This window comes from Tamandua tetradactyla, chromosome 11, assembly GCF_023851605.1.
Source record: "Tamandua tetradactyla isolate mTamTet1 chromosome 11, mTamTet1.pri, whole genome shotgun sequence".
NCBI lineage: Eukaryota > Metazoa > Chordata > Mammalia > Pilosa > Myrmecophagidae > Tamandua > Tamandua tetradactyla.
Window position 1 is genome coordinate 84,050,007 of NC_135337.1, and position 27,394 is coordinate 84,077,400.

The window sequence follows — 27,394 nt, forward strand, 5'->3', positions numbered from 1 at the left end:
ATGTTTTTTTTTTTTCCTACCAATCTTATTGCATGGGCATAAAAAAACAGACGGTGAGCTGGAACTTCACCCATGGGCCCTACTTTGCCAATCCCTGCTGTAGAGTATTCGGATGATGGAATAAACCACAATTTGATTTATCCATTGGCATTTAGGTATAAACAGGGTATGCAAGTGTCACATGGGGAGATTATTCTAGTCATGTTTGCACCCCACCCCCAACCTCTGCATCTGAATTTCCTCACCCCTCCCTCAGGCCATGGCTCCCAATATTAACCAACCCTCCGGAAGGTACAGCCTTCCACCCCTGGGCCTCTGAAGCAGACTGTAGGCCCCGGATGTGGGAAGGGGGGGCCAGGGCCAAGGGACTTATTAGCCAAGACAGGAAGCCCCACATCCAAAGGCCTTAAAGGAGGAGGATATGGCAGGGGTCTGTCATCCAGATTTGGCCTGCTGAATCCACAGAGAGAGGGTAAGTGACAGCTGCTTTTGCCCCTGCCTAAAGCACCAGTGAGGGGTCTGGGGCAAAGCTGGGCCTTCAGCCCTGATTCCCCACAGGGACCCGGGGGTGTAGATCCTATTCCATTTGGGGTCTGGCTCTCCCCAGCATGGGAAGGGGTTGACCCAGCTCTGGTCCCTCCCAAAGCACCTGCAGGATGAAGGCTCTCTCCTGCCTCCTCCTCCTCCCTGTCCTGGGGCTGCTGGTGTCTGGAAAGTCATTGTGTCCTATGGATGAAGCCATCAATCAGAAGATCCAGGAGGGCACCAGCTCCCAAAGTGAGGACCCCCAGGCCCACCCTTGCTGATGGCCTCAGAGTCCCCTGGGATCCCTGATAAAGACTGGCCTAAACCCAGCCCCAACCCCAAACACACCTTCACCTGCAACCCAGCTCCGCTCCCAACTTCACTCCCAACCTCAAACCAGCTTCATTCCCACCTATTCCGAACTTCAAACTCACCCCATCCCAAACTCAAACTCAACCCTACCCCAACCTCAAACCTCACTTGCATACCCTGTTCATACCTAAATGCCAATGGATAAATCAAATTGTGGTTTATTCCAGAAGTTCCAGCTCACCGTCTGTTTTTTTATGCCCATGCAATAAGATTGGTAGGAAAAAAAAAAACATTTAGTGACACATGAAAAACATAGGCAGGAGGGCAGGCAATGGTGGCTCAGTGGCAGAGTTTTTTTGTTTTTGTTTTTTTTAATTTTTAAATTAAAAAAAAATGACAAGGAACATGAAATTTAAAAAAAATGACAAGGAACATATATCATTCCCCTACCCCAACCTCAAACTCAACCCTACCCCAACCTCAAACCCAACCCCACTCCCAACCTCAAACTCAACCCTACCCCAACCTCAAACCCAACCCCACTCCCAACCTCAAACTCAACCCTACCCCAACCTCAAACCCACCCTCATCCCAACCTCAAACCCACCCTCATCCCAACCTCAAACTCAACCCTACCCCAACCTCAAACCCAACCCCACTCCCAACCTCAAACTCAACCCTACCCCAACCTCAAACCCACCCTCATCCCAACCTCAAACCCACCCTCATCCCAACCTCAAACTCACCCCTACCCCAACCTCAAACCCAACCCCACTCCCAACCTCAAACCCAACCCCAACCCAGCTCCAACCAAACTTCAACCTCAAATTCAACCCAATTCCAACCTTGTCCCCAGCTTCATTTCCAACCCAAGACCAACTCAGCCCCGCCTTTCACCACTGCTCCAAACCCAACCCCACTATTAACACCAAACCCTACTCTACTCTCAACTCATATGAAAATGGTGGACCCTGGGAGGTGGTGAGCTCCCCACCACCTGGGCTCTCCACCTGGGCCTTTCCCAAGAGCGTTTTCTTAACGCTCTGCCTATTGCCCAACCACCAGGGCCCCAGGAGCCTGAGGATGGGGAGGGGAAGCTCCATCTTAGGGTTCCTCCTTCCTCCCTCCCTCTTGCAGTTCTTGAGGCAATTAAGGACATTCATCTGAACTGCCAAAGCGTCAGCTCCAGGGGAGCCCTGGTCACCTGCCCTGTAGGTGAGTGCAGAATTCTGGTGTCCAATACCTAGTTCTGTACCAAGTCCCCTGGGAAGCATCTCCTACCCCAATGCCCAGTCTCTCTCTCTAGAACCCTGAAGTCCACACCTCTACTTCCCTAGAGTCCTGGTATCTGGAGCCCTACACTGGGACCCCATTTCCATAGGACAGCCTTGCTCCTCCCCCCAATCCCACCTGTCCAGCACCCAAGCCCTAGCGTCGGAGGCTCCCCCCACACCCCAGCCTCCCCGCTCCAGGATTTAGCTGCCTCCGCTCCCTCCTGCAGGCTTCGCCGTCACCGCCTGCACGTGTGGCTCAGCCTGTGGCTCGTGGGACGTGCGCGCCGAGACCACATGCCACTGCCAATGTGCAGGCATAGACTGGACCGGAGCGCGCTGTTGTCGCCTGCAGGACTTCTAAGGACGCGCGTGCACGGCACGGGGCGGGGCTGTAAATAAACCCCTTAAAATGGATCTGGGCTCTGCGTGACTTCTGTTGCCGGGTGTAGGGGTGGGGGTGGGGGTGGGGGGCTGACATGGCCCTGCCTCCAAGAATGGCTGAGGAAGCTCCAGCTTCCTCTAATGACACTATCACCCCAGGCTCAGGGCCGCTTTTTGGAGAGGAAGTGAGCTTAACCTTTGAGGCTACTTTAGTATAGTAGCCTCAAATTTCCCAAGAAATTGCCCAATCGTACTCCCCTGCCCCCCACTTCGATACTCCATGCAGCGTCTGGGTCAGTCTAGGCATCTGGTCCAACAGGGACCCCCCCTCGACCCTCTGGACCCCCAAGCCCCGAACAGCCCCCTGAGTCTGAATCTTTCCCCCAGCACAGAACCTTGGGCCTCTCCTCACTCCCTATCTGCATCCAAGGAACCCTCAAGGAGCGGGAGGGAGAGGAACAGGATCACTCGCAGCCATGCACAAAAGGATGCATGTTCACACTTGCTGGCACAATTGCCGAGCAATTACAACCAGTGGCACACCCACTTTAGAGCCCTGTTTGCTCCTGGTTGGATTCTTAGCCATTGGAACAGCATTGCCCATGGTAGGTACTCAGTAAGTGTTTGTAGAGTAAATAACCACAGGTATACTCTGACACACCACCCAGTGCATAAGTGTCCCCCAGCACGTGGACCCAAGAAGGATCTCTCTGGATTTTTTAAATTCAGTCATCTCCGTGAGCCAGAGTAAATAACTAAAGAATACCCTTTACTGCCCCTTCCACAGGCAAGCCCCCCCATCCCTTCTCAAGCCTCTGATTTTTTTCCTTTACCAACTGCCCAGCCCTCTTGTGGTAGCCAAGATTCTTTCCACTGCAAGTGTGGGAAACCCCACTACAGATTGGCTTGGGCTATAAATACATGCATACATACAAACATGGAAGCTTCTGGATTGCGTTAAGTGAGAGGCCCAGGGTTTGAAGACAGGATTCAGGTATGGCTGGATCCAGGATCTCAAATGGTATCTTCAGAACCCAGGCTCTCTCTGAGTTCTGATTTCCTTGGTGCTGGCTTCACTCTCAAGTTGACTCTTTCTTGCCTATTTCCTCTCAGTTCGACAGTCCCAGTGAAGGAAAAGAGTGAGAATACCTGGATGTATGGATAACCCAACAGAAGTCCCAGACCCAAGTTTCATTGGCAAGGCCTGGCTCATATGCCCACGCTTGTGCCAATTGCTAGACTTTCATTGGCTGGGCTAGGATCTTGTGCTCACCCTAAACCAATCCCTGCATTCTGATCGGCTGCACTTAGAACACATTTCCTTTCTGGAAAGAAAGTCGAGAACGTTACTCCAGGAAGGGGTGGGTGTGGGTCAGCAATCCCATGGATGACACCTGCGGAACTTTCTCAGTAAACCTGGCTGTGCAGACCTCCTTTTCTGCAGCTTATTTTCAAAGGAAGTGCTGAGGGTTGTGGGCACGTCTTAGTCTCACCAAGCAAGGGAGTCATCAGACCAGCGCCAGCTCCCAATTGATCTGCTTCCTCAGTGGCTGTTATATTAGCAGGAGGTTGCAATATGCAAGGGTGGACTTCTTAAGACACAGAAAGAGCTGTTGTCTAGTCACTATTAAATTTATCTTTCCTGAAACTGGATTAGGCGATATTTTTAGAAAACAGAGCATTATTGTCATCAGCTCTTAGGACCCTTCCAAATTTATCTCGAACTTAATTATACATATGAAACCAAAACATACTTCCTGTGCTTAGTCAAAAAGTTTTTCCTTATTATTTTTTCCAAAGGGAGAAAATTATAACACTCTCGACTTATACTGTCCAGTACCGCAGCTGCTGAGCATTTGAAACATGACCGTTGGAACTGAGAGTCTCCTTAAGTGTAAATACATAACTGGTTCTGAAGACTTAGTACCAAAAAAAAAAAAGAATACAAAATATCCCATTAATAATTTTAAATATTGTCTACACCCGAAATAATAGTATTTTGGATATATTGTGTTAAATAATAATGAATTATTAACATTAATTTAGTTTGTGTCTTTTTACCTTTTTCATGGGGTTACATATTGTACTTTTTGTTTTGTTTTCGCATGGGCAGGCCCTGGGAATCAAACCTGGGTCTCTGGCATGGCAGGCGAGAACTCCACCACTGAGCCACCAGGGCCTGCCCACCTATTATACTTTTATTGGAAGGCACTGCTCTGGACTTGAGAAGATTTCCTGTATACTCCATCCCCTTTTTTGTCCCCAACTTTCAAGATCAGATAAACACAAGGAAAACCATAGGATGTTGTGATGGTTAATTTCATGAGTCAACTTGTCCAGTTGTCAGGCCAAGTAAACACTGGTCTGATTGTTATTGTGAGGGTTTTTCATAGAAGGATTTGCATCTATAGTCAGTCGATTGCATCTACAACTAACAAAGGCGATTTCCCTCAGCAATGAGGGGAATTTCCTCAACTAATTAGTTGGAGGTCTTAAAGCAGGAACTGACGATTTCAGAAGTCAGAAAGAAGAATTTCTGCCTCTTCTTCAGCCAGCCAGCTTCTCCTGGAGAATACAACCTCACCCTCATCAGAGTTTCTGCTCGTGGCATACCCTACAGTGTCGGGACCTGCCAGATTTCAGAATTACCTTTCTCTAAGTTTGCAGCCTGAGACCCGCCCTGCAGAATTCAGACTTGCCAACCCCCATGGCCTCCTGAGTTAGTTCCTGTAATAAATCTTCTAGACAGGCATGAAAGCATGAATATGCATATTTCTCTATGTGAGCAGGTGTGCAATTGTGCAGATGAGTGCACGATGGGCATCTGTGATGAGCAAAAGTGTGAATAAGGGTATTCAGAAGTGTGTGTCCAAGTGGGGGTGTGTGTGTGTGAGTCTGAGCATGTGAACAGATGTGTGGATGAGAGTCTGTGCACATCTGGGGGTGGGGGATGGGGTGCTGTTTAGGAATGTGCCTGGGTCTGTGGTCCTGGGGGTTGGGGGGAAAACAATGCTTCCAGCCTTCTTCAAAGCAGGGACTGGGCGAGTGGTTTGGGCCTCTGTCCCGGAGGTGGGTGTGGAGTTCCAGTGGTTAGCATCATTGCCTCACATCCGTTCCTTTCCACCACAAGATCTCAGAGAAGGAGAACTACTTGGGGTGGCAGGTCTGGGGGACCCAGGAATCTTGCTTCCAAGCCCAGCTGCCTTTACCTGGGAAGGTGGGGCTCTGCAATCCCACAGCTTCCCTCCTGAGACCCAGAAGAGACCGGAGAATGAGGTCCACACAGATAGAAACCCACGCACGTGCACCCAAACACACCTTCCCATTAGGTTCCTCACCATCTTAGTCCATCTCTGAGTCATGGGGATTCTCTTTTGGCCCTCCTCAAGACCTCTGGTTTCCAAAGATTCTCTTGATCTGGGAGGTGAAGAAGGGAAAGTCCTGGGTCCCCAAGGAGAGGAGACGGAAACTTTCTCCTGCCCCTTCCACCCAGCATTTCTTCATCTGCCCTTGACATCTTCCGGTGGGAGGGGATGTATGTGGACAGATCAGTACATTAGGAACCATGGAGCCTGAGGAAATCTTCATGAGCTAGAAGGTGAAGATGCAGATGGCCAACTTCACCAACAAGAAACGGGGGGGACCAGCCAAACACAAAGGTTAGGAGCCTTGGGGCGGTGAGGAGAGGAACGTTTGGGATGGGAGAGAGAAGGCGAGCCCAGAGGCTGGCTCCTTGCCTTCTAAGATGTGTGTCCAAGTGTGTGTGGGTTCCTCAAACACACATCCTTTGCTTACCCAAGACTTTATTCCCTCTGACTTTATTTTTAACCCCAGAAATTTGTTATGCGTGGGAGTTTGGTGGACCCAGATCTCTGAGTCCCTAAGAGTTCTGGGCAGGTTTCCAAACTCCTCCCACCAACTTGCCCCACAGGTGCAGATGATCCTGATTATGAGAATATCACCTTGGCTTTTAGAAACCAGGGCCAGCCAAGGGGCGGTGCATCTCCACCTGAGAGTCAGGGTGAGCCGATGCCACAACCTTGGAGGTGGCAGGTCATTGCAGGGGAGAGGGGTGGCATGAGGAGCTTGGGGTCAATGGCATGGGGTGTGGTGGCATCAATGACTGGGATAGTGACAGAGCTGGGGGTAGCTTTACAGGGGGTGCTGGTGGTGGGTATCTGAATGGCTAGTGCTGGTGCTGGAGAGAATGCTGGTGATGGCGTTGGCGGAGGTTGGGGGGATGGTAAGGGTGACAGTAAATGTAGGCGCCAATGTGGTTGACCAGAGAGACGCAGTTGACCGAGCTGGTGATGGTGCTTGTGAGAGGCTTGTGGATGGGGACAGCGTCAGCAAGGTCGGTGATAGTTATGCCAGGAGGGCTGCTGGTGGTGTCAGTGTTGGCAGGTGACAGAGGTGTTGACAGTTGGAGGGCGGGTTGGATGCTGGAGGTCACCTGGCCTGACTCTCTGCCCCAGTCCCCGCCCAGTCCAGGCCACCTTCGGACCCTGCCCAGGCTCCCCACTCGTTTCACAGAGTCATCAAAAGCCTGTACGTCCTTCTCGCTGTGATTTTTATTTTCTGCATCATTCTCTCAGCCTTGGTCCTGGTGAAGAGTGAGTTGTGGGTTTTTTGGGGGGTGGGGGTGGGGGTGGGTGGAGCATTGGCCTGGGGGGGTCCTGGTGAAGTGTGAGTTGTGGTTTTTTTGGGGGGTGGGGCTGAAGTATTGGCCGGGCGTCATGGTGAAGAGTGAGTTGTGGTTTTTTCGTTTGTTTTTTTACAATATGAACATTCTTGGTTTTTTTTCATCACATAGTTGTATGTTCATCATCGTGATCATTTCTTAGAACATTTGTATCAATCCAGAAAAAGAAATAAAAAGAAAACAGAAAAAATGCATACATACCACACCCCTTACCCCTCCCTTTCCTTGATCACTAGCATTTCAATTTACTCAATTTATTTTAACATTTGTTCCCCCTATTATTTATTTATTTTTAATCCATACGTGTTACTCGTCTGTCCATACCGGAAATAAAAGGAACATAAGACACAAGGTTTTCACAATCACACAGTCACATTGTGAAAGCTATATCATTATACAATCATCTTCAAGAAACATGGCTACTGGAACACAGATCTATATTTTCAGGCACTTCCCTCTAGCCTCTCCAATACACCTTAAACTAAGAAGGGAACAGCTATTAAATGTGTAAGAATAACCACCAGGATAACCTCTCGACTCTGTTTGGAATCTCCCAGCCATTGACAGTTTATTTTGTCTCATTTCTTTCTTCCCCCTTTCAGCTGAGAAGGTTTTCTCAATCCCTGGATGCTGAGTCTCAGCTCATTCTGGGATTTCTGTCCCATGTTGTCAGGAAGGTCCACACCCCTGGGAGTCATGTCCCACGTAGACAGGAGGAGGGCAGGGAATTTGCATGCCATGTTGGCTGAGAGAGAGAGGCCACATCTGAGCAACAAAAGAGGTTCTCTTGGGGGTGACTCTTAGGCCTAATTTTAAGTAGGCTTAGCCTATCCTTTGCAGGGATATGTTTCATATGAACAAACCCCCCAGATTGGGGGCTCAGCCTATTGCTTTGGTTGTCTATGGGTTTTTTGGGGGGAGATGGGGTGGAGTCTTGGCCTGGGGGTCCTGGTGAAGAGTAAGTGGTGGGTTTTTTGGGGGGGTTGGGGGGTGGAGAATTGGTTTGGAGCGGTAGGGAGGACTCGCCAGGAGAAGGGATGGCCCAATATTTCCATGCTGTCTCCTTTCCCTCTACCGTTCCTCTCCCTTCCCCAACCCTGCTCCCAGGAGCGTGAACTTCACAGGTCCTCCTGCCCCTTCCTGACAGATACCGAGATGACCCAGGAGCTGCTGGACTTGAAACAGGAGCTGTGGAACAGTAAGGAGAGGACTCCGGGAGCCCAGGAGGTCCGGGTGGGAGCAGGGACTCCTGAGCGAGCGGGGTTGAGACAAACACCCCTGTCTCCTCGTGCTCAGTCTCTGACTTGGTGCGGGAATGTGAGAAGGAGCAGAAGGCGGGCAAAAGACTTGTCCAGCAGAACCTCGAGGAGGCCAAGAGCATCAGAACCAGTGTCGCAGACATGCATGGGAAACAGAATAAGCTACAAACAGGTGCACTCCCAGATCTGGTCTCCAGTTGGCAGGTCTCTACGGAAGCCTAAATCCTGGGGAATCACTGGAGGCATGTCAGTGGCCTGTCCCCTCAAGAACTCAGGGTTTAGAGGAGCGAATGGATGTTGCCCTCAGACTTGCCCAGGAGGCATTTAAATGCTCCGGGGCCGGGGGGTGGGGGGTGGTTTCAGGCAGGGAGGGGGCCTTCCAATGAAAGCGGGGGGAGGGGGTCTTGTCTGAGGCCCCCTCCCAGTTCCTCCTGCCTTCCCCTCCCCCACTCCAGATTTGGCCCACATCAAAAGTAGCATACAGAAAATCGTGGAGATGCTGGAGAAGAAAATGCGTAAGTTGGGGCAGGGGGAGATGGATGAGGGCTGGGCTACTGCCCCAGGTCTGTCTGACCCTGGGTCTCTGCCCCGTCCAGAGTCCACACCACAATAAATGAGGAGACACCACCGCCAAGGTCTGCACCTTAAAGATGGAGTTGCACCTCTCAGTGAAGACAGAAAACAGAGGTCCCAGCCCATGCTGAACCTTGCCCCGCCCCATCCCTACCTATAGAAATTTTGAGTGTCATAATGAATGAGTGTCATCCAACTGTGTGCACGGAAGCATTTCCTGGAGAGTGGGTGTTTCAGCACGGCTTCAAGGAATGTGCTGCTGTGACATCCACGGATGTCACAGCAAGTGTGGTATGCACACCTGCTTCAGTCCAGGAACTGTGGGTGGCCGTGTCAGTGAGTATCACAAAAATATGCCCCCTGTGAGCGTGCGTGCTGGTGACATGTCATGTGTACTTCTTTCACAGCCAACCTAAACGTCTGTGCTGCATTATGTTGTGCAGTGCAAGCACGGCGTGGTGGGAGATGTAGTGTGCATCATGGGAACGTGTCACTGTGAATGTGTTTGTTGAGACGTGTGCCCCTGTGCTATTGTGAACACATGCAGCCTGTCAATGTGACTAAGTCACCTTGTGTGTTCAGAGCACGTATGTGTGTGTCCGTTTGTTTCTGCACTTGCACGGGGTGATTCAGGAAGATAAAATCCAAGGGAAAAGCATGTGACTTTTGGATTTCTTGTTGGGATCTGGTGCGGGGGGGCACTGGGAACCTGATGCAGAGATTCTGTAAGGGTTTAGACCTGGAGGCTGCAGCCAGTCGCACGAGGAGTCCCTGGGCCCCAAGGAAGATTCTGCCTACGTCGTTGAGTGGCCATGAATTGAGTTGCTGTGCCCCAGAACCTTTTCCCACAAGCACATTGTGTGTCTCCCCTAATTATGTATCTCCTCATAGATGTACACGTGCCCCTGTGTGCTCACGAGTATGTGTGCCCCAAAGTGTGTGGAAGCACTTGGGATGTCCTCTCCTAAGCCTATATGGACCCACGGACATACATGAGCCCCTAAGCAGGAACCCACGGGTGTAACTGCGCCCACGAGGTATATGTGCCCCTAAGAGAACGTGTGCCCAAGAGCATTCATGTGCCCTTGAGCAGGTGTGTCCCTAGGGGCAACTCTCCCTCCGAACCTGAGCCCACGAGGGCCACCGGAGCTCCCGGCCGCGGGCAGCACAGCCAACTGAGCCGCGCCCCAAGGCCACGAGCGCCCCCGTGCGTCTGCCCTCGGGAATCACCGCGCGCGCCCCACCACGGCGCCTGCGCACGCGGGGCCTTTTACGGCGCCGTAAAGCAGCTCAGCCGGGCCGACGGCCGCAGTTCCGGGTGAGACCCCCGCCTGCTGTTCGCCCGCGACCCCTCGTCCGCGTCGCTGCCCCTCCGTGTGGGTACTGGGTCAGAGTTTGGGGGTTCGCGGTTCCCGGTCCGCTCGGTTCGGCCCACCCAGGGAGGTCGTGAGCAGGGTCGGCTCTTCCCCTGCCCGCGGCCCCCCTCCCCTCCTTCCCGGAAGGGCTCCAGAGTTGTCCGGGGGTCTCGGCGGCCCTGGCTGAGCTCACCCACCCCCAGCGCAGCCCAGTGGGAAGGCCCCAAGGCTCCCCATCCCATCTAGTGAGCTCTGGGCCCTCCCCTTGGAGGTGGCGGTGCCCACCCGGGAGGGGGCGTCCCGCAAACCCGGGGGCCCCTGTGCTGCCACCTCCCGACGCATGCCTGGGGGTGGGGCGGTCTCGGCACCGTCAGGCCTCTCTGTCCCGGTGTCTACATGGTGGGGCGGGGTCTTCAGCCTCCCCCCCCCCCCCCCCCCCCCCCCCGCCAACTCCCGACCTCAGCCAGGACGGCGCCTTCACATCCCCATGGGCGGAGCAGGGAGGGGTCCCAATGCCCCAGACCCCCACCCACCCCGCCGCAGAGACGCACAGAGGAGGTCCCAGCGCCCCCTCGGGATCCGGCCCAAAAGCCCCCTTGTTGTCCTCGCTCTACCTCCTCCAACAGCTGTTCGTCTAGCGCTGGGGTGGGAGGACCACAGCGCCCCCTCCTGACTACCCGAAGCCCCAGGTCTGGCAGCCAGCTCCTTCCCTCCAGTCTCTCCACGGGGTGGGGGTCTCCCATCGCCATCTCCACCTCCCACCCCCCACCCCCCGGCCAAGTATTTGAACCCAGGCCCCTTCACGTCGCAAAGGAGGCGCGCTTCTTGCGTGACAAATTGGTGTTGTTCAGGGGAACAGCTCTCAACCCTCCCGGCTGTTGTTTTTTTTTTTTTCCTGGCTGCTGGTCTTAACGCGCCCCTCCTCTCCCGTACCGGACCCCTGAGGGAGTCACTCCATCCGCCTGAAGTCAGCGCTGCCGCTTGCCGGGCGCACGGCAGGGGAAGGACGATTTTCCGTGACCTGCCTCTCCTACCCCAGCACCCCGACAGTTTCTTATCCTTGTCCTCTCTCTACCTTGGATTTCCCCAGTGCATTGGTTCTCTGATTACCCGTACTGGTGGTGGCGAGGGCATAAAAGCACTTTTCACGCATGAGAAATCGCTGCCTAGCGCGCGAGGGAAGAATAGTCTTCAGCTCTCCCTCCTGGTCCCCCTTTTGCCTCTCCTCCCACCTTCTCACCCCTAAGCCCTCTCACCTCACCAAGGGCAGGAGCTTCTCCTTTACCCTTCATTTATCCGTTGCGCATAGAGGCGTTTTTTACGCGCAGGTTGAGTATCCCTTACCTTCCCTCCATCTCTTGCCTTGTTGAAGTGAGCACAGGAGGGAGTGATGGTGGGGGGCCAGTGCCCAGCGCTCTCTCCAAGTCTTTTCGTCCTCCCCGCCCGGCCCTCACCCCACCTCTCCTCACCTTCCTGCTTCTGCGTCTCTCTGCAGGGGCGGCATGGAGGCGCGTTTTACGCGTGGGAAGTCGGCGCTGTTGGAACGCGCGCTGGCGCGGCCGCGCACCGAGGTGAGCCTGAGCGCCTTCGCACTGCTCTTCTCTGAGCTGGTGCAGCACTGCCAGAGCCGCGTCTTCTCCGTGGCCGAGCTGCAGGCGCGCCTGGCCGCGCTGGGACGCCAGGTGGGTGCGCGTGTTCTGGATGCGCTGGTGGCACGCGAGAAGGGTGCCCGGCGAGAGACCAAGGTGCTCGGGGCACTGCTGTTCGTCAAGGGCGCCGTGTGGAAGGCCCTCTTCGGCAAGGAGGCTGACAAGCTGGAGCAGGCCAACGATGACGCGCGCACTTTCTACATCATCGAGCGCGAGCCGCTTATTAACACCTACATCTCGGTTCCCAAGGAGAACAGTACGCTCAACTGCGCCAGCTTCACGGCCGGCATCGTGGAGGCGGTGCTCACGCACAGCGGCTTCCCCGCCAAGGTCACAGCTCACTGGCACAAGGGCACCACCCTCATGATTAAATTTGAAGAGGCAGTCATCGCCCGAGACCGGGCCCTGGAGGGCCGCTGACTCCTCGGAGATAAAGGATGCCGAGAGCGCGCTTCCCAAGTGTCTTGCGTCTTGTATGGGGGCGTCAAGGCGTCACTCAACACCTTGACTCAGGTCCCTGCACCAGGTTGGTGTGGGATGCTGATGCCCAAGCGTGGTGGACAGTACAAAAGGCAGGTGGGGATGGGGTGGGGTCTGGCCCAGTTGGGGCTTTCAGATGGGATTGAGGGTTGGGAGAGCCAGAGGCAGTGGGGACTCAAATCACGCAGAATGTGCCCCTGGTGTGGCTGGGGTGGGGCAGTGCTGGCACTTCTGGAATCACAGTTGAAGGCCCTGCTGCAGACTGGAAAGGTGGGGTTGGGGGATCAGACCAGGGGAGGGCATACTTTCTGTAAAGGACCAGATGGTAAATAATTTAGGCCAGAGGGTCTCTGATGGATTACTGACAGACATAGACAGTACCTGAAGGAGCAGGCATGGCTGTGTTCCAGGGACACAGGAGGCCGGTGATGGTTTTCTGACTCCTACTTCAGACCCTTGCAACCCCAAATGGGGTTCAGGGACTGCAGTGCCAGCATCACCTGGGAGCATGTCAGAAATGCAGCTCCCAAGCCCACCCACACCTACTGAATCAGAGTCTGCATTTTATCAAGCTCCCCAGGTGAGACTGGTGTGCCTGCGTTTGCAAAGCAGTGCTACCAGGCGGTGGTTTTCACACTCGGGGCAGCCAGAATCACTTGAAGGGCTTGTGGAAACTCAGAAGGCTAGGCCCCACCCCCAGGGTTTCAGATTCTGTGCTTCTGGGATGGGCGTGAGAATCTGCATTTTTAGAGGTTCCCTGGAGTCCCTGGATGGTCTAGAGACCACCTTTGGAGACCTGGGCATCTGACGGGAAGGATCACATCAGATTCATCTGGAACCTTTAAATGTTTCTAAGCTAATTTGTTTTTTACGTTTTTGACATGGGCAGGCTCCAGGAATCGAACCCCAGTCTGACATGGCAAGGGAGAGCTCTGCCACTGAACCACTGTTGTACTGCCTTCTAAGCTAATTTTTAAATGCACCATAGACACATGAATACATTTGCCTTGTTAGAAAAATGAAAACATTAGGCATCAGGGAAACTTTGTTTCCCTTTTGCCCACCACCAGCAGCCCCCCTGTTGCTCCTCCTCTCCAAGGTAAATCCTGGGCTTTTTGTGGGAAACTTCATTCACATCTTCCCTGCTCTTTTTGCCCCCGGGACCTGAACAAGTAAGTCTCTTTTGCAAAGGAACCACAGGTACTTTCAGCTGTGTCTCCCTCTGCTTAGGAGAAAAAGAGGCATTAGGAGTGGAGTGGGGGTGGCTTTGTGAATTGCTGTTCAGTTCAAGTGCATGGGGCTGGTGGCACCGATATTAGACAACCAGGGGAATTGGGCATGAACTGGGGTGGCTTTGGCACTCTGAAGGTTATCTCAGCAGAACATGGAGATGTCGAGTCCCCAGGGGTATAGCAGCAGGCAGTAAAGAAATAGCTGGAGAAATAAAGCCTGGGTTGGGAGAGGGGGTGGGCAGGGTGTCAGCAACTAAATCTGGTGTGAGGGTGCAGCAACTAGGAGGCCACCAGGTGCACAGGTCGGGGACTTGAAAGTGGTTGAGTTCAGGAGGGCGATCTGAGGATCAGTGCAAAGAAAGAAGCCAGCACCCAGGAAGGGGTGGGAGAGTCAGCAGGAGCAGTAGCTGGGATGCTGGGTTTCCAGAGGGAACTGCAGAAGTCATCTTTGCGCTCAGCAGCCTGAGGTCCTTGGGGGCCCTGGGAAAGTGGTTCCAGGGCCTGATGGGGTGGGGCGGAGCTGGAGTGGCCCTGCCAGCTCTGTCCAGTGGTGTAGCAGTAAGGGGATGCCAGAAAAATGTGTGAGGGAGACAAGGAGACAGGGCTGGTCCCTGAGGGAGGGATGCAGAACTCGTAAGCTGGGAGCTGAGCCAGGCACCCAGGGTGTGCTCTCCCTGCTGAGAAAGAGGTAGGAAATTTGTGGGGATCAATGCGGCTGGGAACAAACTGTAGCACTGTGGTGCTGATTCCCAGTATGGGACAAATGAAGGTGAGGGAAAAGGACAGGAAGGAGGCTGTGGTGAGCCAGTCACACGGCTCTGACTTAGAATTCTTTGGGGTGCAAGACAGGTGTCCACAGAAGCTCCTGGTGTGTGAATGGCAGGGATGGACGAGGCGCCAGCCCTTGGGGAGCCAGGGAGGTGGCGTCACCTCGTCTCACAGCAGAAGGCGAGTCACTGGAGGTCATTTGCCCGTCATCACACAGATTAATTGGACAGCATTTGAGTGCCTGCCCTGTGCCATGGGACCCAACTGAGAATAAAACACACAAGCCCTCCTGAAGCACTCACTCTAATTGGGGGAGACGGACAAGACGCACGTTAGTAAATGACTATTTTGTTAGAAGGAGAAGAGGGCCACAGGGAGAAAGAAGAATGGGGTTAGGGGGATTGGAAATCAGGTTAAAATTATGTTGTTTTTTTTTGCAGGGAGGGGAGCACTCAGAATAGGCCTTACCAGGAAGGAGACATTTGAACAAAGACTGAAGGAGTAAACCCCAGTGATGTGATGATGGGGTGGGGTTTGCGGGGAGAGTGTTCCAGGTGGAGAAACAGCGAGTGCAAAGACCCTTGGGCAGAAGCTGGCCTGCAAGTTCAAGGAAGTAGGCTGGTGTGTGGGAGAGAGGAAGGAGATGAAATTGGGGCGGTAAGGTGTGGAGGTGCTGGTAGGGTTTTGGCTTTTGCTCTGAGCAGGAAGGAAACCTATGGGAGGTTTAGGAGCAGTGGAGCGATGAGAGCCCAGACAGCTGATGGCTGCACAGTCAGGCGAGGAGAATGGGGGCCCAGACCCTGGTTTCGGCCGGAGGGGCTGGGAAGCTGGGAGATTGTGAGTGTGTTTTGATGGGAGAGCCCGTTCTCTTAGGGATTTGGGAGTCGGTCATGGTGAGACTGTGTCTGGTGGGATGGAGCCATGCGGCCCCCTGGTGGACAGGATAGGCAGGCAGGCACTGGCCTGGAGTCCAGGAAGGGTTGGGGTAGAAGTTGGGAGTGGGCGTCGAGGAGAGAAAAGTGGGCTGGGGCGTCCAATCCAGCTCCCACCCTTGTCCGTGCCCCGCCCTGACCCCTTCCAGAATCAGCCACGGCTGGGCCCTGGGTCACCCAGGTCCTAGGATGTTGGGTGATGGCACGTGGTGGTCCCACATGGGCCTCTTCTCTTGGATTCCTCCCTCTTCAGTGGGTCAAAGACTCCTGTGAGTGTTTGTGCGGCTCCAGGAAGAGGGAGCACAGGTGAGAAGCCTGAGGAGGGGTGTCCTGTCCTCCTGCCCTGCCTCCCTGCCTCTGTCAGCTTCAGGTGCAGAGACTGCCCTTGGCCAAGCTGAGACGCTGACCCTGAGCAGGGGCCACCAGTGCTCAGAGCACCTCCCTAGATACCGTGTCCTCTCCAGCTGGTTAGCACTTACTGAGTACCTTCTGTGTACCGCCAAGCCCTGTCAGCCCGGCCCGCGTCCACCCCACCCACCCTACCCCCTGGGAGCCCTGTGAGCTCCACCTCTGCAGACTGGACAGGTAAAGTCAGAGCGGGCCGCTCTCTCACCCTACAAAAGTCCTGGGGATCCTGGGAGTGTGGACTCTGGCACCTTAATCTCCAGGCTAGTAAATGCTGTGCATAAAGTAGGGAAAAAATCACAGGGAGGTTACAGATCCCACTTCCATTGTCCCAATTTATTTATGCAGCAGGGTGGGGGGCCTCGCTGCGTGAGTTTGGGGTCTCTCCTGCAATGCTGAGCAGCTGCGTCTGGGAAACGGGTTGGGTCTTAGGGGAAGCACCCCGAGGTCCGCAATGAGGGCTGGGGGCGGGTTCAGTGTCCTGCTGGCGGGAAGTGGGGAGGGGGCTGCTTGGCGTTCAGGGAACTCGGAGCACTTGGAGACAGGGATGGGGTGACGGAGTCCAGCTGGCCCAGAAGCCAAGGACAGGCCATCTAGGGCATCGGCGGGAGGTGGGGCCGGGCCAGCTGCCTTGTTCTTCCCGGGGCATCTGTTTGGGCCGGAGAAAAATGTCACTGGTACCCTTCAGTCCTTGGTCAGGGGTCCTCAGTGTTCAACTCTGGGCCTGGCTGTTCTCACAGAAAAGGGTGATGTGGGAGTGATGCGGACGGCAGGGGGCGCTCCACCTGGGCTGGGCCGGAAGCTGTCGTGGTCAGCAGCTGGGAGCAGGTCCCAGGGCCGCAGCGAGGCCAGGCGGGGCAGCAGGTACTCAGCACGTGGCCAGCTGCTCGCACACCCAGCCGTCCAGCAGGCTGCGGCAGAAAGCATCATTCCACTGCCCGGAGCCCTGCATCATCACACAGTCCTCGTCCTGGTCATGGCCGTTGGGTTCCCCAGGCCGCCAATTGCTGGAGCAAAAAGGGTCCCAGTCAGGGGAGGGGGGAGGGCAAGGAGATGCCCCCCTCCCCGCCCCATCCCTTTCCCTGCAGCCTAGACACCCCCTGTCTGAGCCTAGGCCTTCCCTGCCCATCCTTGTTTTCTGACCCCAACTACAGTCTAGAGATTCCCCCTGCAGACTCCTTCCTTGTTCTCCCAACCTCAGACTCTTCAGTTGCATTCCAGACATTTCCCTGGGGCCCCTACCCCCCAATTTCCTTCCCTTTCAACCCAGAGCTTCCCCTTCTCTGAGCGCTGGCCTAGCCCCCCTCCTATCCGGCCCCCCCGCCTTGCCTGTAGTCCAAAGGACTCCCATCCATCCAGGTAAACTCCCCCTCCACGTGCAGATCCTGAAGGCCAATCCACGAGCCCTTTTTGTTGGCGCTTTTGGTCAGGAAGGCCTGGGGGCAGGACAGGGCTGGAGGATGGGGAGACACACCCAGGTGCTTCCTTTCCCACCCCCCCTCCTCCACCACACACCATGCCCCCTGCAGAGCCCCAGGCCCACCTGCTCCTCCGCGCTGTGGATGCTGACCAGGCGCCCTTGCAGGTCGCTGCAGGCATAGCGGGCCTGGATCCAGGACTTGGCACCTTCCCCAAAGTAGTAGCATTTCGTCTGGAAGTTGACCCAGTTCTCGGGGCACGTGTTGCACGTGATGCCTGGGGGAGAGGAGATGCTCAGGGGGGTGGCTGTGTGAGCACCGAGCTGGGCAGAGTGGCTCGAGTGGCCAGAGTGGGTGGCAGTGCTTCTCTTGGCATCACTCCTGCGGCCTGGACTGTAAGCAGACCCCCCACTCCGGAGCCTCAGAGGGCCATGCAGGCTGCTCCTTCCCTGGGGCTCCGAGGCTGACACGCAACACCAGCTCCACACCCAGCAGCTCGAGCGTGACGAACCTCATGGCCAGTTTCCACCTCCAACTCTACCTCTGCACACACCTCACGCCAGTTGCCCTTCCACTGCCAACACCATTGTCACAAACTCCTCGTGGTCGGCAGTGCCTCAGCCACCAACACTCAGGGCCAGCACCTCCTTGACAGCCAACACCGTTATCAGAAACACCTCAGGGCCAGCAGTGTATCCGTTACCACCAGTGACACGCCCAACAGCCCTTCAATTGCCAGCACCGTCACCACAAACATCCACAGAGAGCAGCTCCTCAACCGCCAACATCACCACAGATGCCTCCTGGCTAGCAGCACCTCAACCACCATAGACACCGCCACAAACACATCCAAAGTAAGCCACACCTCCACCACCAGTACCGTCTCCACAAACACCATATGGCAAGCCAGCAAGCTCCTCAGCCACCAACACTATCGCTACAACGACCGCGTGTCCATCAACGCCTCGGAACCTGTACTACCACCACAGTTGCCTCTACGTCAAGGAACACTTCAACCACCAAGACCGTCATCACCAACCCCTCACAGCCAGCAACGACTGCCAATACCACCACCAAAGACACCTCATGGCCAGCAGCCCCCCAGCCAGCAGCACCAACACCACAGACACTTCATGACCAGCAGCACCTCTGCTGCCAGTGCCATCACCACGAACACTGCCTGACCAGCAACCATCACCACCATAAATGCCATCAGCAGGAGCCCCTTTATCACCAACACCATCGTTATAGGCGCCCACTCTTTCCAACAACATCCCCTCATCGCCAACACTATACCAACCATGTATTAACCACCAGTGCCAACAGCAACACGAGACCACACTGGCCACAACCACCCTCGTTTTCCCCATGCTCTGTCCCCACAAAGGCTCTACTAAGAGCTCCGCCAGCACCTCAACACCACACCCCTGGCCACTTTCTGGGAAATTGAGATGATTTCTTCCAGCCGAAAGGATTAGTCAGGGACCACAGGGCTGGAATCTTGGGTCCCTGTGCCCTCTACAGGGGGCCATCTTGGTGTCATTCTCCCTTCCCCTCCCACCCACACGAAAGAAGCTTCCAGGCACTGTCGCCATCACCAACTCTATCAGGTAGGAGATTAAATCCACCATCACTGCATGGACCTTCTACTGATTTATAATAGATTTTGTTATAGTAACATGTAGGAAGGATTCCATAGCTTTGGTTGAATATTTCTAAGAGATCTGGAGTCAGTCGTTTGAGAGCCTCTCGGGAGAACAGAGCTGGCAGTGCTTCTGGCACTTTAGGTGGCGATCTCCACACATCCCTCGGAGAAGCAGCATGAAAACACATTTTAAAGACTTTGGGGAAGATGCTTGGAGTGTGTGTCACATGGTCAGCAAGGGTCAGCCCAGAGTTAGACCATCTGGCCATGGCCTGAAATTTGGGGGCACCTCAGGGTCTGGGTAGGAAATGAGGGGTAAACTTTTGCAGTTGAGCCCTATTCGGTCCCACCATTCCCTCTAGAGTGAACACTGGGGTTTCTCGCTGGGATTCCCAAAGCCACACCACGTCTGTCCCAGCAGACAGGACTCCTTCCCACCAAGCAGAAATCCTTCCTCTTCTCTTACCTAATTGGGGAACCTGGGGCTTCCCAGAGGAGGAAGTCAGAAACCAAGGGGTGGGACTGCGGGACATGCAAAAAGCCACAGAAAAGCTGTGCAGACCGGGTTCCTGTTCCAGGTTAAAGGCGCAGACTTCCCCTTGTGCTGCACAGACTTTCCCCTGCTGGCCTCTGGTTGCACCCTGCCTCCACCTCTGCCACCCCCGCACTGCAGACGTCCCCCTCTCCAGCCCCCAGCAGGATCAGGCAGTCTTCCAAAGGGCTGAGGTTGAGGGAGTCCTACTGGTACCCTTCCATGAAGGCACGGTGGGTGGAGGACAGGAGAGCGCAGAGGAAACCAGCGATGGTCAATGGAGGAATGCTTTTATTTGATGGAGGAAAGAAGTGTGGGAAACCTCCCAGATAGGTGGAGGGAAACAGCAGGAATCAGCGAGGGGATCCTTGTGTGCCCATCTGTCCTGCCACACATATAAACTCACATACACATAAACACATAGTCCGTGCTGCAACACGCACCTCATCTGTGCACTCCATGCACACTCAGCCACACACAAGCCTCTGTTTGTGTTCCACAACCACACCCACGTCCCACAAACATATCGTTAGACTGCCTCACATCACACACACGTGTTGTATACACATACATATACACCAACACGCCCAGAGGCTCACAGACCCCTGTCAATGCACAGTTATACACTATCACATGTACACACCCATATGCCTGCAAACACTCACCTTTCCACCCCCGTAGCTCTATCCGCAGCTTTGCCACCTCCTCCTGGAGTCTCTCCAATGAGTCCTCGGCTGTGCGCCTCTCGTTCAAGCCTTGGGTGAATGGGGTAGATGGGTCAGTGCTGAGAGATGGGTTTGCAGGGCCCCTCCCTGGCCGGTCCCCCCCAAGACTCACTGTAGGACTTGAAGCTGCTCAGATCATCCTGAAGTCCATCCAGGTTCCTGGAGAACTCAGAGTCTGGTTGGGTGGGTAGGTGGGGGGCTGGTCTCAGGGATGGTTCATACAAACCGGGGAGTCCCTGAGCCTGGCCTTAAGCCTTACGGACCCCCATGGCTCCAGGACAGCCCCCTACATCTGACTCCATGCCAGACGCCATGCCAGTCTGACACAACCCCCCACCCCACCCCACCGCCAGTCACCACCACTGCCAGTGCCTTACCCTGAGATTTCATTCTGTTCTGTTCAGCTTGGATTCTCTCCATGTTCTCTACCATCTGGGCATCTGGTTGCAGGAGAGGGGCTTAGCCACAAGCAAGTCCCCCCATCTCCCACCCCAGCCCCTCGGCCTCACACTAGCCTTTGAAAAGGGCTGTCTGCTCGCTTTGCAGCTCATGGGTGGACAGATCTAAAGCACAACCCAAGACCCCCTCCGCCCCTTCCCCCACACCAGATCCCGACCTCAGGCTGCTCACCCTGGGATTTCTGGTCCAGCTGTTCACTCTTGTGTTTTTCCAAGTTCTTGGAAACTTGAGAGACTGGGGGTAGCACGAGAGAAGAGGTGTCCTCAGGGACCGGGAAGGCAGGTTCCTCTTGAACCCCCCCTCCAACCTCGGCTCAGCACCAAGTGCAGGGGTCAGGGCCCCCCGCCCTCCACTTAGACACCATGCCCACTGCTGTTTGTTTGGATGTACAAATGTTTTTTATTGTGAAAGAAATCACAGGGCATTTAGAAACGAGGAGCAAAGCCCATTTAACCTCCTTCCAGCAACCTAATACACAATAGCCACTGCTCTTTGCTTTTAATTTTGGGGGAGGGGGGAAATGACCTATAAAAATACAAAGAAGGATGGAGTGACCTTAGAGTATTCCCAGCCCCAGAATTAAAGATAGAAGCAGCTGGCATTTATGGAAACTTCACTGGGCACCAGGCGCCGTCCCAAGTGCTTCACAAGTCTTGGCTCGGTCCCACCTCACAGCACTAAAATTTTGCCCATCTTACAGAGGAAGAAACTAAGGCACGAGATGGGGGGGTTACATAAGGCCCGCCAGCTACCGATATTACGATGCTACCAGACACTTCTCAGGGCCCTCCCTGCTCTCTGGGTTTTCACCCCGGAGGAGTGGGGAGGGTAACACGGGCTGACCCTCGGTTCCCGGGGAGGACACTGAGGCCCAGAGAGGGGCGGCTCTTTCCCTAGGTCCCACAGCAGCCAGTGGCAGGAGCAGGACCAGAGCCTGGCGCCCGGACCCCACCCCTGGCCACCTCATACCGTTCCGGGCGGCAGCATCCTCCAGCTGTTTCAGGCTCTTGGCGGCTGTGTCCTCCAGCTGTTTCAGGCTCTTGGCAGTGTCCCAGTCTGGGGAGGGAGAGGTAGAGAAGGGGAGCGGAGGGTTTGACAAGTGAGCCTTCCTCCCTCCCCTCCCACATGCCAGCTGGGCAAGGGGGCCTTGGACCTGACCCATGGGAGGTGCTGAAAGGGTGGGAGACGGGGATGTTGGTTGACGGGCTGTAGGAGGGGGCAGGGTCGAGGTGGGAACCCTGCTGGGGAAATGGGGCTCGGAGGGGTATGTTAGCTCCTCAGGGTTTTTGGGGTGGGGTGGGGGAAGGGTCTGGGAGGGAATGGTGGGAGGAGGGCAGTGGTTTGGGGGATGTGTGGGGCTGGGGGTGTCCTCACGCCACAGGAGAAGCAGGGTTAGCAGCACAGCCCACAGCGTGGCGGTCCCCAGCCCCAATAGCAGGAGCTGCGTCCCCTGCCTGCCGCGCTGCTTCCTGGGAACATTCACAATATCTGCAGAGGGTGATGGGCAGGGGTGGAGGGGAAAGGACAGGAATCAGCAATGAGGGGCTCAGGCTGAGGCTGGGCTCCAGCTCTGCCCGGCTTACCATCCCCCAGAACCCCAGCATCCAGGCGGCCTGTCCTGAGCCTGTACCAAAGCAGAGGGTCACAGTGGACCCCTGACCTCCTCTGCCCACCTTCCCCAGTATGTGCGGTCTTTCAGTGCCCCTGTCTGACTGATCCACAGCATGCTCATCTGTCCCTCTGACCTTGATCTATCCATCTCTGCATCTGTGCATCCTTGGGGCTGCCCCTCTGGCCCTCTCCTGTCCAGCTCGCTGTTACTGCTTATCTGCCCAGACTCAGGTTTGATACGGGTCCAGGTCCAGGCCAGGAGCTGGGACTCTCCTCCTAGCCCCCCCCGCCTCAGATGGCTGACCCCGACTCAGCTCTCACTTTTAACACCTGTGGTCATCCTCCTTTTTTGTGGGTTCGGTTGTCCCCCAAACGCCCATCCCCAGCCTCACCTCCAGATGTCTGGGTCCTCCTCTCCCCTCCCCCTCTGGCCCCCAGCCCTCACCTCTGCGTCTGGGCCCTCGGGCTCTGCCCTGATGCTTGTTCTCGCCCCAAGCCCCTTCCTCAAACCCAGGGCAGGGGTCTCAATTCACCCCTCTCATCTGAGCCCCTCCCCACCCCTCCGGATGTCACCTCCCCCAGATCTACCAATACTTGCCTTGCCCCCCCACCCCAAGCCTTTCCCCCTCCGTCCCCTCACCCTGGCTCTGGGGACCCGTCGTGCTAGCTTCCACTTCTTCTGAGTCCATGGTCCCTTGGCCTCCGATACCACTGGGCTGCCAGCACTCCAGCTGGAGCCGTTTTTGGTCCGGAAAGTGTTGAGTCAGAGAAGGGAGGGACCTGCAGTTCCCTCTCCAGCTTGGCTTTGGGCCAGGAAGTCCAGTCTGGGCCCCCTATCCTGGGCCTTTCCTAGAAATTCACCCTCCTTTCCAGAGAGGGGCCTGGGAGCATCCCCACCCCCACCCCCACCCCGCCAGGCCCTAGGCAGGGGCTCAGGACCCTCGTTCCTGTCAATGTCAGCACCAGAGGGTTCTCCCACCTGTGTAGGGATGTTCCTCCATGGCGGCCCTGCTTGGACTCTCCAGGTGATGGGGATCTCACCACTTGCCAAGACAGTCCACTGGAGGGGCACAGTTACAGCTGCTGCTGGAATCTGGGTTCTAATGGGATTTAAGGTGAGACAGTAGGTTCTAATTACAGACACAGAGCAGCCTCTGGGAGTCGGTGGGCTCGGTGACCATTTGCTGAAATTTTTAGCTCACGACTGGGGATCGGTGATGTGACCACCTGGGCGAGACAGTGGGTATGGAGGGTCACAGGCCTGAGACTAGAAGCAGGGTTCCCCAGGGCCTTTCGAGGTATACAGTAGGTGCTCAATAATTGCACACCTGGGTGACCTTGAGGAAGTGGCTTAAATTCCTGAGCCTGCCTTAGAGTTTTGGTGAGCTGTGCTGTGGACAATACCTGGCACATAGGAGTCCCCGAAATCATTGCCCGCTCTTGTTTCTCTCACTGCCTGTGCCACCTAGGCCAGTACTCAACCTTTCCGAGCCTCAGTTTTCCCCCTGTAAAATTGTGAAAATGATGGTACCCAATTCATGGAGCTGTGGTAGGGGTCAAATGAGATAATAATGCATGTGAGGCTTGAGGCACAGAGCTGCGCAGAGTGGGTCTTCAGATCTGACGCGTTTACTGGACGCCTATACTGTATCAGTTCCTGCTGGGAAATGCAAAGACTCCGCACCCAGCTCTCAGCCTGCTCCTCCGCCAGCGTGCCCTGGGCGACCTTTAAGTCCTTTTAGGAATGGGTGCATGCATCACCTACTGTGTGCCAAAGTGTATGGGCTCCAGAGTCAGATGTGTGCCTCAGGGCCCCAGCTGCCCCTGGCTGTGTGACTGTGGCCAAACCACTTCCCTGAGCCTGTGTGAGGCAGGGCTGGAGGAAGCCAGGCTGTGAGGAACGGCAGCTCAAATTGGGCCTTTGCCCTTGTGGGAGGAGGTCGGAGGTGCCCCAGTCCTGCAGCCATGACAGAGAAGGGGCAGCCAGCAGGACATGTCCAAGCCTGAGCTGGTCAGACCTGGGCCTGAACCCCGGCTTCTTCCCGGATCAGTGACACTGCGGGTGAATGACAGCGTCAATCCTGCTGGGCGAAGTCCAGCGCACAGCGGGTGCTCCCTAAACCGCTGCTGGGATAGGGTGCCGGCGGGGCAAGGAGGTCCAGCTTCTCTCGGTGGGACTGAGATACCAAGAGGGTAAGTTTTCCCGTGGCACACATTGGTGGGACTGGAATTTGAACTCCAGCGGTTTGATGGAGGAGGCTGTTTGCACAACCACCTCGGGACATGACACCCCTGGTTGGTGAGTGTGCAGGGTGGCCAGCGGCTGGGCCGTCTTCCTAAACCTGGGAACTTCCATCCCTATTTGTGGCCTCCACCGTGACCCTCAGTGCCAAACTTATCTTCTCTGTTGGGCCGCGTAGGCTGGCCAGCTTCTGTCCATGCTGGGACCCCTGCCTGACCTTCTGTCCGTGCTGGGACCCCTGCCTGACCTTCTGTCCGTGCTGGGACCCCTGCCTGACCTTCTGTCTGTGCTGGGACCCCTGCCTGACCAGCCTTCCCCCCCTTTTCTAACTGTAGACCTCCTCCTATGCATCCATCATGTCTTTCAAAAAGGCTTTGATGTCCACTCCCCATGCCTACACACACTTACACTTGCACACACATTCACACGCATACAGCCAAATGCATGCACACAACCACACAGTTACACAAGCCTGCCTGCATACCACCACAGAGACAGTCACACACGGGCACACAGTCACACACAACCACACAAGCACACACAAACACTTGTGCACCACCACCCAAGTCATGCAGTGTGCATGCATACATGCCTGCCCATGTGCACACACTTAGAGCCCTACATGTATACCTTTACACACTGGCAGACACTCAGAGATGCCCTCACACAAGAACTACAGCCACATTCATGTCACGCGCAGACATGTCAGGCATGTGCACACCGTTGTCACACACGCAGACACAATCACACATTCTCACAGTCACACGCACAGATGCACATGCTCACACACACTCACACAGACACAGACATGCACACAACCACATAGATGCACATACATGCACAATCACCCATCCATTTGCAGTTACACGTGCATATACATTCCCAATTACACTCACACAAAACAAATCACATATATTCACTTGTATTCACAACAAACACAACCACAAACAGAAACATACATGTTTGCACACATATTCACACACACCCAAGACAAATCACACGTGTACAACTCACTCTCAGACACGGCTGTGCACATGACACGTGATTCACACACATGAACAGTCCCACAGAGACACAGTCATACTCACACAGGTGCACACACACACCTGTACACATATTCACAGAGTCACACACATATGCAACACATTCACAGACACACACTCACATGACTTCGAACGTGTCCCTGTCCTTCTGATTAGTCGGAACCATCTGGAGAGTTCAGCAGATGCCGTGCAGGCCGTGGTGGCGGTGGAGAGGAGACATAGGACAGACCCTTTCTTCTGAGCATCCACCTATCAGCAGCTTCTATTTCCATGGATCTAATTAGGGACTTGCCACCCGGTTAATCGCGCTCCATGCATCAGGTCTTTGACCCTCCACCAACCCCATATCGTCTTCGCTACTCTCATCTCTATTCCTCAGGTAAGCGTCTCAGGGGGAGAGAGGCTAAATCACATTCCCAAAGTGCTGGAGGTGGTAAGGGCTAGAGCTGGGATTGCAGGCAGCGTGACTTGCATTAAATCATTATGCCACCAGGGCAAAGAAGCAGGGGGAGCATGGACAGAGAGAGAGAGAAAGATAATACATAAGATATTTCAGGTCAAACATCAACAACTTCGTAGTAACAATTTAGTAGCAAAATGTTCTGGAAGTAGTACTTAGTGTCTCACATGCCCAAACCCTCAAAACGACAGACCAATGCTACCTGTGGACCTGAAGCACAGAGAGGTTAAGTAACCTGTCCAAGGTCACACAGCCCTCAAATAGTAGAACCCACCCAGATCTTCCTCCCTAAAATGTGTCCCCAGATCTTTAGCTCTCTTCTCTCCACTCTCACTTAGGGGACCCCCTTCTCACAAATCCCACTCCTAGATGGGCAGCCTTCCCACCTCGGTTTGCTGCTCCAGTTCTCCCTCTCAGCAGACACCCCCCCTGAGCTCCTATGTCTCATCCCCCTAGTCACAGCCAGGCTGGGCTGTCCACTGGAGCTGGACATCTGCCCCCACCACGGCCAAGAGGGGCTTGGTCAGAGAGTCCCCTTGGAATGTGAACCATTTTGTCTGTCGCCCACTTTCCCAAACCTGAGGGTGAAACAGCCTTCCTCCTACTTTCAGAGTCTTGAGCCCATCCTGATGCTACCCAATATCAGAGGATGAACGTACATGTAGAAGAGTGAGTGGTCTGGCAAGCATCAAAGAGACTAAGCATCAAAGGGGACAGCTGGGTGGACAAAGGACAGCGGGAAGCACAGTGGGGGTGTCGGGGGGTGAGGCGTGCAGAAGGACCTCTAAGAGTGGGGCTGTTGCCTGGTCCAGAGGGCAGAGGAGATGGCCTGGGGCAGTGGCTGTGAGGGTGGAGAGAAGCAGGTTGGTGTGGGGTGGGTAGAAGAGAAGGGCTTGGTGAGACTTAGGGGTGAGGGATCTGGAAGTGCCATGGACAATGCCTGGGTCCCGGCAGCGGTGCCTGGGTGGACAGCAGGCTGACCCAGTGATGGGACTTGGGAAGGAGAAAGAAGAAGCTTGGAATAAGTCCTGTTGGGAATAAGTCCTGTTGGGCCGTGTTGAAGGCAAGGATGGGGGCTCCAGATAGAATTTGGGGCCAAGGTGTTTTTGGGAGATCTGTGGCCCCCAGATTCCCGCCCCGTGCCCATCCCGTGCCCACCGGCCATACCGTGTCCTGCGGGGTTCAACACCTGGTCCCTGCTGGGATAAGCGGGATGCCGTGGGGGCGAAATCTGAACTCGGGACTCCGGGGACCAAAGCACCCAGGTCACGCGACCGTCCCAACCCCCTCCCCTCTGCGATGTCAACCACATTTCTCTCTACTCAGATTGGGGAAAAAACAGGAAACCATGCGGATGTGGGCCACACGTCTGAAGCGCCGGTTCTTCTTTCAGGTTTGGGTACCTCCACCCT

The 27,394-nt window shown here is 55.1% G+C and overlaps 4 protein-coding genes across 6 annotated transcripts; 3 read left to right on the top strand and 1 right to left on the bottom strand.

Annotated features, from left to right (window-relative positions):
- Positions 1 to 413: 413 nt before the first annotated feature.
- Positions 414 to 2,472, top strand: RETN (resistin). The gene is made up of 4 exons (XM_077119381.1): positions 414 to 472; positions 647 to 777; positions 1,975 to 2,052; positions 2,339 to 2,472. The coding sequence occupies exons 2-4, from the start codon at positions 657 to 659 to the stop codon at positions 2,470 to 2,472; spliced, it is 333 nt and encodes a 110-aa protein (XP_076975496.1). The 5' UTR covers positions 414 to 472; positions 647 to 656.
- A 3,477-nt stretch (positions 2,473 to 5,949) lies between these two features.
- MCEMP1 (mast cell expressed membrane protein 1) lies at positions 5,950 to 9,877 on the top strand. The gene is made up of 7 exons (XM_077119565.1): positions 5,950 to 6,151; positions 6,424 to 6,513; positions 6,968 to 7,105; positions 8,342 to 8,392; positions 8,491 to 8,625; positions 8,909 to 8,968; positions 9,050 to 9,877. The coding sequence occupies exons 1-7, from the start codon at positions 6,097 to 6,099 to the stop codon at positions 9,064 to 9,066; spliced, it is 546 nt and encodes a 181-aa protein (XP_076975680.1). The 5' UTR covers positions 5,950 to 6,096; the 3' UTR covers positions 9,067 to 9,877.
- Positions 9,878 to 10,272: 395 nt separating this feature from the next.
- On the top strand, positions 10,273 to 12,489 carry TRAPPC5 (trafficking protein particle complex subunit 5). Its single transcript, XM_077121493.1, has 2 exons — positions 10,273 to 10,402; positions 11,877 to 12,489. Exon 2 carries the CDS (start codon positions 11,884 to 11,886, stop codon positions 12,448 to 12,450), a length of 567 nt encoding a protein of 188 aa, XP_076977608.1. The 5' UTR covers positions 10,273 to 10,402; positions 11,877 to 11,883; the 3' UTR covers positions 12,451 to 12,489.
- A 3,678-nt stretch (positions 12,490 to 16,167) lies between these two features.
- On the bottom strand, positions 16,168 to 27,261 carry FCER2 (Fc epsilon receptor II). 3 transcript variants are annotated; one of them, XM_077121494.1, is made up of 12 exons: positions 25,645 to 26,031; positions 23,217 to 23,337; positions 22,878 to 22,968; positions 22,001 to 22,114; positions 21,596 to 21,682; positions 20,798 to 20,860; positions 20,545 to 20,607; positions 20,280 to 20,342; positions 20,108 to 20,197; positions 17,391 to 17,542; positions 17,177 to 17,283; positions 16,168 to 16,854 (listed from the first exon to the last, which is right to left on the bottom strand). In XM_077121494.1, the coding sequence occupies exons 1-12, from the start codon at positions 25,686 to 25,688 to the stop codon at positions 16,716 to 16,718; spliced, it is 1,134 nt and encodes a 377-aa protein (XP_076977609.1). In that variant the 5' UTR covers positions 25,689 to 26,031; the 3' UTR covers positions 16,168 to 16,715. The 3 variants fall into 3 exon arrangements, with proteins under 3 accessions (XP_076977609.1, XP_076977610.1, XP_076977611.1); XM_077121495.1 differs by lacking the exons at positions 22,878 to 22,968; positions 25,645 to 26,031 and adding an exon at positions 27,150 to 27,261; XM_077121496.1 differs by lacking the exon at positions 22,878 to 22,968 and having other exon boundaries at positions 25,645 to 26,018.
- Positions 27,262 to 27,394: the final 133 nt, after the last annotated feature.

What these genes read in the sequence shown, in the direction of transcription:
- FCER2 (XM_077121494.1), bottom strand. Translation starts at nt 25,688, where the DNA reads ATGGTTCCGACTAATCAGAAGGACAGGGACACGTTCGAAGTCAT. An exon ending in AACCCTGCTTCTCCTGTGGC is followed by an intron (nt 21,683 to 22,000) that starts GTGAGGACACCC and finishes CTCCCTCCCCAG; the next exon opens with ACTGGGACACTGCCAAGAGC. An exon ending in GAACAGAATGAAATCTCAGG is followed by an intron (nt 20,343 to 20,544) that starts GTAAGGCACTGG and finishes CCACCCAACCAG; the next exon opens with ACTCTGAGTTCTCCAGGAAC.
- MCEMP1 (XM_077119565.1), top strand. Translation starts at nt 6,097, where the DNA reads ATGCAGATGGCCAACTTCACCAACAAGAAACGGGGGGGACCAGCCAAA. An exon ending in GGGACCAGCCAAACACAAAG is followed by an intron (nt 6,152 to 6,423) that starts GTTAGGAGCCTT and finishes CTTGCCCCACAG; the next exon opens with GTGCAGATGATCCTGATTAT. An exon ending in ACAGAATAAGCTACAAACAG is followed by an intron (nt 8,626 to 8,908) that starts GTGCACTCCCAG and finishes CCCCCACTCCAG; the next exon opens with ATTTGGCCCACATCAAAAGT.
- RETN (XM_077119381.1), top strand. Translation starts at nt 657, where the DNA reads ATGAAGGCTCTCTCCTGCCTCCTCCTCCTCCCTGTCCTGGGGCTGCTG. An exon ending in GGAGGGCACCAGCTCCCAAA is followed by an intron (nt 778 to 1,974) that starts GTGAGGACCCCC and finishes TCCCTCTTGCAG; the next exon opens with TTCTTGAGGCAATTAAGGAC. An exon ending in CCTGGTCACCTGCCCTGTAG is followed by an intron (nt 2,053 to 2,338) that starts GTGAGTGCAGAA and finishes TCCCTCCTGCAG; the next exon opens with GCTTCGCCGTCACCGCCTGC.
- TRAPPC5 (XM_077121493.1), top strand. Translation starts at nt 11,884, where the DNA reads ATGGAGGCGCGTTTTACGCGTGGGAAGTCGGCGCTGTTGGAACGCGCG.